This window comes from Vicugna pacos, chromosome 28 (assembly GCF_048564905.1).
Source record: "Vicugna pacos chromosome 28, VicPac4, whole genome shotgun sequence".
Taxonomy (NCBI): Eukaryota; Metazoa; Chordata; class Mammalia; order Artiodactyla; family Camelidae; genus Vicugna; species Vicugna pacos.
In genome coordinates, this window is record NC_133014.1 from 13,365,755 (window position 1) to 13,378,010 (window position 12,256).

General features: G+C 46.2%; 2 protein-coding genes across 3 annotated transcripts in view; one reads left to right on the plus strand and one right to left on the minus strand.

The window, feature by feature from the left end:
- The window catches only part of KCMF1 (potassium channel modulatory factor 1), a 64,539-nt gene extending 56,049 nt beyond the window's left edge, over positions 1–8,490 (minus strand). Inside the window, exon 1 of one of the 2 annotated variants that reach the window (XM_072951554.1) lies at positions 8,111–8,490. In XM_072951554.1, coding sequence (XP_072807655.1) covers positions 8,111–8,126 — 16 coding nt within the window. In that variant the 5' untranslated portion in view covers positions 8,127–8,490. Of the gene's footprint in view, positions 1–7,330; positions 7,446–8,110 lie in introns of those variants that run through there. The other variant, XM_072951553.1, reaches the window with a different exon arrangement.
- Positions 8,331–11,443, plus strand: LOC140690068 (uncharacterized). Its single transcript, XM_072951588.1, has 3 exons — positions 8,331–8,335; positions 8,367–9,323; positions 9,433–11,443. Exons 1-3 carry the CDS (start codon positions 8,331–8,333, stop codon positions 9,440–9,442), a joined length of 972 nt encoding a protein of 323 aa, XP_072807689.1. The 3' UTR covers positions 9,443–11,443.
- Positions 11,444–12,256: the final 813 nt, after the last annotated feature.

Sequence of the window (12,256 nt, forward strand, 5' to 3'; positions counted from 1 at the left end):
ATGAATGGATCATTAAGTAAATGGCCATACTGCATCAACATGTACTTCCACAAAGAGACAGTATATGTTCAAAAGATGAATTAGCAGACCCCCAATGTATGAGTCTAAAGTGTTTCTCAGCTAAGACCAAGTATTTTTTAATGAAAATTTAGCATCTGAAATAAAAAGTAAGTGTGAAATATACACTAGGTTTTCATAGCATTGTAAAGAAAAAAATGTAAAAATATCTCATCAACAATATGTATATGGATTACATCTTGAAATGTTATTTTGTATAAATTGGGTTAAAGCACTAAATTATTAAAATTAATTTCACCTCCTTAGTTTTGTTACTGTGGCTACCAGAGAACTCAGATTTCTATTGCACAGCGTGATGGTCTACCCAGTTCTGCAGGCAGATTTGCTATCTCTTCTTCCTTTGGTTGATTTCTTAAAAGCTTGTAAAAAATGACATGGAGCAATGAATGAGCATGAAGATCTGCAGTATGTCTGACACAGAGTGACGATCCTTGATCCTGGCCTAATTCAGGACCACATGGGTCAGGTGCTCACTGTAACTTGAGGCTCTAATCATCACTTTTCCTAGAGAAGGGGAGACTAGCCCACCTCTGTGACCACTTTGTATACCCATATCTGTAGCTACACAAACACATGAACAGTTTACATTCATTTCAAACTGCAATTAACTATGTCAGAACCCCTCACAGTGTTAATAAGGATGATCGTAAGATCTCTGATTATGAAAACTACCTGATCCCCAACACCCAGCCAGCCCACAGGCTCCGGGCACGTATTTCATTCTTGCAGAGAAGAAAGGACACATCTGTAACAACTCCTTTATGTAAATCCCTGCCCACTTTACTTCAATGTCCTTACATCCTGATTTAGAAAGCTTCTCATTTGCTTGCACTGCCAAACCCCTACCATCACAGAGGACACCAAAGGGGAACGCTGGGGGAGAATAACAGGAGGAAGGAGGGTCTAAGTTATCCACCCCAACACTTGCTAAATGACCATAGGACTTTGCAAAAAACCACACTGAATACAAAAAGCAAATGTTCAATCCCTTGAGCTCTTTCCTAAGCATCAAAAAGACACTTACATATGCAGACATGTGTTGAGACTTTCAGTCTAAGCATAAGACTGTTACAGACAGAAATGTACCACTGGACAGAATTAGAAGTGATTGTGAAAATAAGCTTTAAAAAAAAAGGGGAGGGTGCAAATATTGCCAAAACATTAAAACACTTACATGATTTAATTACCCTGTCATAAAATATAAACTTCAAGGACTAATTCCAGCACACTGGAAAAGAGCCACAACCTATGCAACAGAAAAGCATGTAATTACCAAACATGTGTTTCAAACCCACTGAATATTATCACCATGCAGCAAGGGTCAACAACTGGTGGCAAGCTCTGGAGATGACTTCAAGTGGTACTTGAGTAGGCAGTCCATAAATACTCACTGAATGAATAACTGAATGAACCAGAGAACTCACACACACAGTGCAACTAATATGCAGAACCCACAGCCAGTTAATCTGAAACCAGAGCCAGAAGGAGAACAAAGCAGTAGCTGGAGTCTAGTTCCAGGCTGCTCCCCTAGGAGTCGGCTACCCTAAGTCATTTTCACTGTACGTGCATAGTTTATTCATCCCCTCTCACTTTTATGAAAGTTCCAAGTTCTCTTTCCTACAATCTCTCTCTCAGCCAGCTCTCCCACATAAAACACAAGAGAGCATTTTCCAGTCTCACCATTTTTTAGACAATTATTGACATCTCTAACAATCACCCACAAATGTTCACTGGGCCTCCCAAAGGCCAGTCGCTGTGCTGGGTGGTAGGGACAAAAGTAAGTGTAACACTATACCCACCCCTCAGCTAGCTTGGGGGGCAGGCAGACAAGTAAACAATCACAGCATTAAAAAAAAAAATGCCTGGAGAATGAGGCAGGAGTGCCACCGGAGGGAAGACTGCTGGACGCAGGGGAAGGGTGACAGTCTTAGAGGAGCAAAAAGAACAAAAGTCAAAGCCAAAAAATAAATTACAGATGAACATACCTGTGACTGTTCTAACAGTCAACTCATCAAATTAGCACTCCAAAGTGATTCCGCTAATGAAGATCCTCTGACTTTAGAAAAATGTGAAGTTCATGACACTGGCACTGAGTACTAGCAAGAGAAGGAACACACACACACACACACAATTCAGCAGAAGATAATGTACAAACCTAATTAGTCATGATGTCAAGAGGCTTCACCCACTTATTGTCTGTCCCTCCAAGCTGAAGGTGACTTGACTGACCCACTCCTGTCATTTCAGTTGGTTTTTTCTCACAGCAGTGATGAATTTCCAGGGATCCATCCACACTTCCTCCCTGATACCCCTTGTGGCTACTGGCAAAGTCTGCTGGACTGCTGGTTGGTGCTGTGGCCATGAATAAATAAAGGGACCATGTATGTGAACTGGATGGAGCCACACTCTGCTCTCCTGCTATCCAGAGAGACAGGGCTAAAAACACAGATTAACAAACACCCTGGGAGGGCGGTGAGAAAGGTGGCAGCCACGGCACCCTGGAAAGGACCTACCGAGGCAATTCATCTCTTGCCAGTTTCACAGGACACTGAGTTTTCACTTCCTGGTATCCAGCTCTTAAGACACTTCATCAGGCATGAGAGTGAGTTTTCTGTTTCTGACTCCCTGTGGCTACAGACCCTTCCAGCTCCATGTCCACCCTGCCCGGCCTCTTGTCCCTAGTTATCTCCGAAACACCTTCCCTCTTCCTGACCACTCACTCCCTTCCTGTGGAATCTGGGTAATCTGCTCCCTCAAGAGATTGTCTGCCTTATCCAGTATCTCCAACATGAATCAAGACACAGCTAATAGAAAAAAAATTACCACATTTTAAAAATGCTCAGATCTGTATACCTCTTTCCTTAGTTTTAATGAATACCAACAATGACTGAAAAAACTATGCCTTATCATTTTAAGGAAATGAAAAACATCATGGCTCCTAGCACAACACTAAAATTAATGTGAGATTAAACTTTTATTAACAAAGATTTTAATCATGAACAGCACTACTTTTAAATTTTATGAGTACGAAGGGTAGGAAATGTTTCCTTTGAGTCCATATTCATGAAAGTAGCCCCACAGCAATATTTATAATGAAATGAAAAACACACTATTTTTAGAGTAATCCAATGATACCTTAATCTTCACTGAAAACAACTTTTGGAACCCCCCAATCTAAAAAGATCCAAACTTCAGCAAATGTATATGGTAGACATTATAAAGCTGATGTTTTGAAAATTAAGTTATGACTCATAAGCACATGGACTTTTTTTTTGAAATGTAAGTCTAATATGAAGGGATTTGTTTGGCCATTTCACATCAGAAGTTTCCAAATTTTCCGCTATAAAAAAGTTTTCAATCTTTAAACAAGATTGCTGCGAATGCATCTTAAAATTCTAAGACTAAAAGGAATTTCTTCCAAACAAAATTTCCAACTTAAAACGAGAGGAAAGTTATATTTTGTTATATTTTAACATTCACACAAATGTCAAAATATGGGGAAAATGGGTTTCAAAATCAACTTTATACAAAATCATGAAAGCAAAGACCCCAGAAGTTATTTACATTGTTATCTATCCTTTATTGAAAGTCAAGATAAATGTAATTCATGATTTATTGAAATCAAAAAAGTCTTAAGAATGTCACAATCTTTTAACAGATCATAAAATATAATAAATTATCCAACATGACAGCAAAGATCGGTACAGTGGGAGTGAAATCACTTTGCCACAGGAAGGCCAAAGGCACCACATTAAAATCACATGCTAATTGCCAATCCTAATTTTGCAGTCCCCAAATCCTGGAAACAAAATCATTGCAATTCACTCTGGGATTGTCTGCATGTGCATTCTTAGTGTCAGAAAGCAATTTTAGAAAAGAATTTAAATCTACTAACAAGAGTGGTACAATTTCAAAAAAAATGGTACAACTTTTAAAAACTTGAGTAATGGCCTACCTGCTTTTATATCTTACATTTTGAAAATAAACAGTATCAGATGCTTCTGAGAATAACATAATATGATCAATTGCCCACTTATTCACTATCATTTTTACATACGAAAATACTCAAAAAGCTAGGGGAAATATAAATCACATAAGGACTCTATTTGAGATCTCAAATGATTTTACCCAAAATCAAGAGTAGCCCATGAAAAATCTAAGCAGGCACTCAAGAAAAAAAAGAGTTAGAAATCACAATAGATTCTCTCTCTGAAATTGGGCAAAAGTAGTTAAGAAAAAAAGTTGGTAGTATATTTTGTTATTGATGGGTTTACCCTTCTTTAGGCATGTATCACACTGGGCTGCAGAAGCTCTGCACACGAGCATCTTCTCCACCACACTTAAGGTGAGAAGCTGTGTCTCATTCATTCATCCCTGTATCCTTGGTACCTAGCCCAGTGCCTTACACATAGTAGCGACTGAAAAAAGGCTGAATGATTTAAGACAATAAATGTATTCCTAACCCCATGTAATCAATTAGGTGTCAACTCACGCAAGAACTTTCATAATTTCATTTTAGCTAACAAGCATTGTGTAATTTGATGTTTTCTAAAAACTCTGCAAAGTTATTAAATGGATTTTAAGCTCTGAGCAAGTTATATTTTAAATGCACTTAAAAGACGGTATATAGTGAAACATTAAAAAATACTCCTACAAATAAAATAGAAAATAGTTGGTTTCGCTGTGTATAACACGGAATGAGATTGTGCTGGTATGGTGAACATAACGTAACTAGGCACTAATGCTGTAAAATGTTTGTTACAATGACAAGAACACTACAAAGTGAATTAAAAGAGGCCCTGGAATTCCGGTTGGCAAAGTCATAATGGGCAAGCAGGAGACTTAGTTAAGGCAGAGTACCACCTTCTCCACTCAGACATGACTGGGGGAAGGCTGTTTCCCACCCCCTCAGGAACTGGTTCAGTCCAAGGGCTCACTCCCCATTACCCAAAGGAAATGATGGAATACCAAGCAAGGTGGGCCCTTTCTGGACTTCTCTCAATTCCAGCTCCAACAACTCTCTCAAGCTCCAGTCTAGAACCAAAATAGGCAAATTATAGACCGCAGGCCAAAGCGGGCCAAAGCTGGCCACCTCCTGTGTTTGTATGGCCTGCAAGCTAAGGATGGTTTTTACATTTTCAAATGGTGAAATGGAGAATCATCACTCGTAACACATGAAAATCAGGTGAAATTCAAATGTCAGTTCTATAAAGGAAGTTTTCATTGGAACATAGTTGTGCTCATTCATTACACGTCGTCTACAGTTGCTTTAACACTAAGTGGCACAGCCGCCAGTGACCTTACAGCTCTCCAAGCCTAAGATATTCACTATCTGGCCCTTTACAGAAAAAAGCACGCTGACCCCTGGGCTAGAGCATTTCTCTGTGCTCTCAGCTGCATCTCATTTCTCAGAGGTAGTCCACTGCTTCCCAAGGTAGACGCTAAACTTGACAGATGTCCATGTTGGGGCTGTATTGTGCAAAGCTACATCGTTACATATAACATAGTGCAACTCATCAGGATGGGCCCAAAGACAAAGTAACAAATTGCATGTATACAGAAGGCTCTGAAAAGGAAGCACAATGCAAGCACATTACAGGCAGCACAGTTCAAATCTTTTAGCAGACTACTACACACAGTTCTAGGTCACACTACTGAAAGGTAAACAAGAACTACAGAGAATCTGGAGGTGGACAGATGCTTAAAACAGCTCAAAAATCACCACTACAAAAATGGGATTAGTTGGCCCAAAGAAGAGAAAGGTGAGAGAAAGAACTACAATCCTGAGGGTGTCAACTCTACATTTTTTGATAGGTGAAATTCCTACAGATGAAAATAATTGGCAGCCTAAACTAAAATTTCACAAAACAGAGAGAGCTAATGAATCAAATGTAATTCTTAATGAGACTGCCAATCCCACCTTAGGCCACAAACTAGATCCTTAAAAAGTAATCACTTGTCAAATACTGTAAGTCTTCAACTGATATATTATAGGAATGTTCCTTTTTCAGAAACATCTGGCATTATGTAAGTTACCAGAGGAGGTGTGTTATTAATGTGCTGAGGTTCAGTTACATTCAAGTAACTAAAAGGTAACTAAGTTTCATGACCACATGCCTCTCCACAGGACCAAACTGGGGGAAACGGGCTGAAGTTACAGAACTTGTGATATATTCAAGAATGCTCACACAGTGGGATTTTAATTACTCTAAACGATTACTGAGGGTGAAGAATCTTTCCAGGACACCATTCAACTAGAATAGTCAGTCTGTAACTACCTGGATGTTTTCCTGACGCAAGGAGAACTGGTCTCAAACAGCTTTCCTCCATAGCTATGATTCTGTCATTTTAACTCTCCCAATTCTTATGGGTAAGAGCCTGCCGCATTGATCTTTCATTTTGTCTTAAAGGAGGTCAACATACACACAACTACAGTCTAAAATAAGCCTTACTATCCCAAATTAAACTTTGATTATAACCTTAATTACAACTTATTTTAAATTATGAGAGGGAATATATTTCCACTAAGTAGGAAAAAATGGGAAAATAGGCATGGCCTCTAGATATATCTATGACCCTATGTACCTTATTTCTTCAAAATGTCCAGCACTTGTACACAGTAAATGAAGAAAACACAGCATATTTTGTATCAGTTCTGTGACTTTTAAAATACAGAAGCCTTGAACACAATACATTCTTTGAATCAATCTCAACATTGCAATTAGTAATGCAAATCCTGAAAGTTGCCCTAAATGTGATTCTGATCAGCCTGAGTTTTTCAACCTCGAAATTCTAAGGCCTGTGTTCCCCTAATACCCTTCCAACGGTGTGATGCACACACGAATGTGACTCACTAAACTTTCTCCACGCCTACATCACCTATACAGGATTTTAACACCAAAAGTACATGGTATCTTCAAGCCACTTCTACAGTCTTGCTGTAACCTTACCAGGATAAACTTCTCGTCAAGTCTCATTATACTTTTCATTTAAAGACCTGTGGTAGTGAAACAAAGAAAACAAACCCCCTCCCCCTTTTCTAAACCATATGGCAGCAAATTGAAGTTAACTTATTTTTCACTAGCTCAACGCCTTTACATCGGCCCTACATATTTCTCTCTTTGTGCCCTGGGACAGGGCTGGAGCTGTCTGCTTATTTGCAGCTGTAACCCCATCATGTTTTAAACCGCAAAACTGAGTCCAGAACGCCCCCTGACCACTAACAGACCTCCCCATGGTCACTGAGCAAAACCTGGTTGAGGTGGACGGTGCACGCCGGGCGAGGGGCCCACGGCCGGCCAGGAGCGAGCCCCCTCCGACCGGGTGACCGAGCAGGGAGTTTGCTCGCCCGGCCGGGCCGGATCCGCCCCGGGAACTTGGTTACCCGAGCTCAGGGACGCGCCGAGGCCTAGCCGCGAGGCCGGGGCGGGCTGCGGGCGGCGGGGTCTGCCCGTTCCCCGGCCGCAGAGCCTTCCCGCCCGCCGTGCGGTCGCCCGCAGGCAGGGGCGCTCGCCGTCGTCGCCCGGCGACCGGACGCGCCCGCCGGGTCCCGGCCGGCTCCTCGGTCCCCCGCCGCCGTCCGCGGCCGCGCTCGGTGGCCGCGCCGGGCCCTTCCGGGACGGCGGGAGCGCTAGGCCGCGCCGCGGCCCGAGGCTCCGGGGCCGGCCGGGAGGGCCGCGGCGGCCGGTGTCAGTCCCGAGGGCCGGGCTCCCGCCGGTAACGGGCCCCGCCGCCTCCCCTCCCCCTCCCCCGCCCCATGACAGTGCAAACCCTCCGGCCGGCCCGCCGCCCCGCCTCCGGCACCAGGCCCAGCTCAGGGCCGCGGCCGTGGCGGCGGCAGCGGCGGCGGCGGCGGCGGCGGCGGCGCCCCGGCTCTCCGCCCTCGCTCGCTCGCTCCCGGGCCCGGCGCCCCGGGCCCGCCTCGGGCTCGGCCGAAGTCTCCGCCGCTCCCCGGCCGCCCTCCGCGGCGCCCGGCCCGGGCGGGGTAGGCCGAGGCCCGGGCGGTGGGGGTGGGGGCGGGGGCTCCGCTCACCTTCATGTCGGGACATCCTAGTTCAGACGGTGGCGGCGCGGCCCCTCCGGGCTCCGGCTGCAGTGTCCCCCGCGGGGTCCCGGCGCTGCCCGCGCCGGCCGGCCGACTCCCACTCGACTCCCGGGCTCGGCCGCGGGGGCGGGGTGGGCAGGGGAGCGCTCCCGCGGCGGCGGCGGCGGCGGCGGCGGCGGCGGCGGCGGGGAGGCGGCGCGGGGCGGGAATGGGGCCGGGCCTGGCCGCGGCTGAGCTCCTCCAGGAGGCGGGTCCGACGCGGCGGCTCCGCCGGCGCCCGCCGTGACTCGGTCACTCTCGGGCCCGCCGGCTCCCGGCTGCGGCGCCGCGCTCCGCAAATCCCGCTCCTCCCCTCCCCCGGCCCACCCCCCGCCCCTCTCCCCCGGCTGCCGGCCGCCGCCTCCTCCTCCTCCTCCTCCTCCTCCGCCTCCTTCCGCCGCCCGCACGCCGGCCCCGCCTCTCGCTGCCCGCGCCGGGCCCAGCCGCCCGGAGCCCCCGCGGCCGGAGGGCGCGGCGGGGGCGGCGCGGCGGCGGCGGCGGCGGCGGCTCGGGCGCGGTATTTGCCCGCGCTCGCCGGCAGGTCGCGGTCGGGCGCCCGAGCCCGGCTTCGGCCTGGACGCCGCCGCGCCGCCGCGCAGCGCGCAGGGAGGAAGAGGAAATGCCCGGCCGCCGGCGCCCGCCGCTCGCCGGTTCGGCCGGCCCGCGCGGCCCGAGAGGCGCCCGGCCGCCCCCAGCCCCTTCTGGGGCCGCCCCGGGCCCCGGCCGCCGGCGCCCCCCTCTGGGCCCGGCCGACCGCGGCGGCGGCGGCTTCCCGGCGGCGCGCTGCGATCCCGAGAGGCTCCCGCCCTCGGGCGCATGGCTGCCGGGCCGAGCGCGGGCCGCGCCGTGCGGGCCCCGACCCCGAGGAGAGGTTGCGGACCGGCCGGGGACACGTGTTCGTCTTTCTTTTTAAGCCAGCGGCCCCGAAGGGAGCGGCGGCTGGCCTCCGGGCGTCGTCGGTGTTGCCCGGCCGAGCGACTCGCGGTCGGCAGGGCGTGGGCGCGGGAGGCCAGCCGGGAGGCGGCGGGGCTGGGCTGCTGTGCTCGGGAACCGGCTCCTTCCGAGACTCCGCTCCCGCCCGCCGGGTGTCTGGCGGGACCCGCGCAAAGTGTGTTACAGCCCCTCGGCCCACCCTGCGTGCGCCGCTCTGCACACTGTCGGGGTGTGTGTCCGTGTGTGTGTGAGCGCGCGCGACCTTTTTTTCCTACCCGTGAACTGCTTTTCCGTTTCTTTTACATTTCTACCCTCTTCCTTGTCAACTTTGTTTTCAGGCATTATTAGTTCATCAAATATTTATACTGCTCCTTACCACGTGTTGGTTGGTAGCGTGGCTGGTGGAAAGAAGTCGCACTTGGGAGTCAAGACAGATCTGCCAGGGATTCTGGTTCTAATCTGTAACCTTGGACAAGTTATTTAACCTTGCTGAGCTTCCTTTTCTTTTGTCTCTTTTTTTGGCTCTTGTTTTAATTTGCTTTTATTTTTGAAATTTTTTTTTTTTGCATAAACTAGAACTGTACTCCTAAACTAAGTCTACTGAAATTGGACTCTAAAATACTACTTGCTTTGGGATTACTCACTGTTACTAGTGTGATCTGCTGCAAATGACTCCGCCTCCTTGGGCCTTGGGTGTCCCATCTTCAAAATGAGCGCGATTCCAGGTGATAATAATAACAAAAATAACAACAGGCATTTGGAGGATTAAGTGCTAAAATATATATAAAATATCTAGCACAGGACACAGCAAAAGCACAGTGTGTTACCATACTTCATTAAGTCTGATTTTAAGAAACTTCTTGATTTCAAAGATATTAAAAACTGGTTTTAAAGTCAAGGAAGTAGCTATTAAGTCACTCAGCTCCACCCAAGGGCTGTATTTGGTAGTAACTAATGATGAACTAGGTATCGGCCTAACGAAGGTTTAAACAAACTGGGATTTAAATGAGGACTTTTGTCACCAGAGTTATTTCCAATGCCTCTACGAAGCTTTTGCCTAAATTCAGCCCAGCACAGCTATCGAAGAAAGTGTTTCACCTGGGCTGTAATTGGGGTTTTGGGGAACAGGGAGAATAGGGCTTTAAACAAGGCTGGCTAACACCGACTGAATGCTTCCCTGCGCTGGCGCCTTTGTAACGTTTTACAGTATTGGCGTGTGTGATCAGGATACCAAACTCTTAGGACTCGCAATTGGGCTGTAAAAGTGAAGACACCACCACCCCTATAGTTTTGTGACGAATAAATGATGTCTAGCAATAAATTAGTTATAGAGATTAAGGCATTATCAGGTAAATATATGGCTATAGTCAGATAAAATGCTGGAGCAGGTGGGAGAGCTGAAGAATACTGCTGAGCTCCATAAAAATGAGTCTAGAAGTTTAGTTTGCTTTGGTTTGGGGAATGGTTAACTAATCCTGCTAAGGAGAGTGTACAGGTGGCTGGCTAAACCTGAAGGGAATATCAGATCTTTGACAGTTATTTTATTGTTTTTAATCAGGCAAAAATAAGAAAATGAAGAATCTGAAAAAAAAGGCTTTTTTCCTGTCTGAATAAGAGTAAGCAGGAATATTACGGTTATTTGGGGTTTTCATGCCTGGGGGAAACATTTCCTCAATTCAACTAGAGGTCAGGCCCTTCAAAACAACCCTCTTCTTGCTCTCCTGCCAAATAGGAGATTGCATTTCCCAAAAAAGGAGTAATTTAACCACTCATACCAAATTGTTCATCAAATGATTTCTGTTCTTCAGAAACGCTCCCTCCAGTCCTTTCCTTTCCCTGCACTTCCTGGAGTTCTCCTTCCTTCTCTTGCCTTGCCGACCCAAATTCCATGCTGTGGCCCAGTTGTGTTCCTTAAAACGAGCTAATGCATGTAAATATTGGTGAAATCAGAATAAGGTCTGTAGTCTAGTTAATTGCATTGCACGAATGTCAGCTTCCTGGCTTAGCTATTTTTCTATAGTTTCATAAGATGTTACCATTGGAAGGGGCTGGGGGAAGTGTGCAAGGGCTTGCTCTGCAACTACTTGTGAGTGTGTAATTATTTTTCTGAAGTAAAAACTTAAACTGTAGGGACAGAAATCAGATCAGTAGTTTCCTGCAGCTGAGGGGGTGGGGGATGGAGATGGACTGCAGAGAACCTTTTGAGGTGATGAGAATATTCTGTCTTGATTGTGTTAGTGTTTACTGTACACCTTTGTCACAACTTACAGATCTGTAAACCTAAAAGATTACACTTTATTTCTGTACAAATTATACCTCAATAAACCTGACTTAAAAAAAGAAAAGCAAGCTCTTATGACCCCAGCCTCCTGTGATCTAGAAGGTGAACTTTAACTTCTCATATAAGGCCCAGCAATCTTTTCCAGCCTAATGACTTTTCCTTCCTCTGCCCATGTACCCTGTGCTTTCTTGTACTCTTAATTCTGCCTCTGGGCCTTTGCATGTGCTCTTCCCTCTGCTTACAGGGAACACAGGCTATTTAAGCCTAAATTCTAATTCCCTGCACTCTGTTAAGCCTTCCTTGCCTCTCAGGCACACCAGTAATTTCCTCCTCTGTGCTCACTTACACTGTACATAATTTTTAATTAATTTTCATCTCTTTTCTCAGCTAAAATCCTCCAAGACAGGCAACCACATAATCCCTTTCTGTCTCTGGGATCCAATAGTGTTGAATGGGTGAATGAATGAATGATTTAAAGCTGGAAGAAAGTTTAAAGGAACCATTCTCAAAGACTGGTCCAGAGTCCTCAAGATCCTTTCAGAGGATCAGCGAGTTGCTTGGTTTTTTTTATGTACTTGAAACAGCACATCTCAATAGATGCACTGTAGTAGCAGCTAAGAGAATCTAGTACACCAGAAATTGACACAACCTTGTAAACTGACTGTACTTCAATGAAAAAATATATTAAAAAAAATTTTTTTGGACTACATAAAAAAAGAATCCAATTGTCTTCAGTTAAACTAAACATAAAAGATACTGTTTACAAAAGTGTAAAACAATGTCATACTTCCATTTTTTTTGAGAAATTATTTTTAAAAATATTTGTGTTACTAGGAAATGGGTTATTTTAAAAGACGTTCTCAGTTTTAATTTTAGTTTAA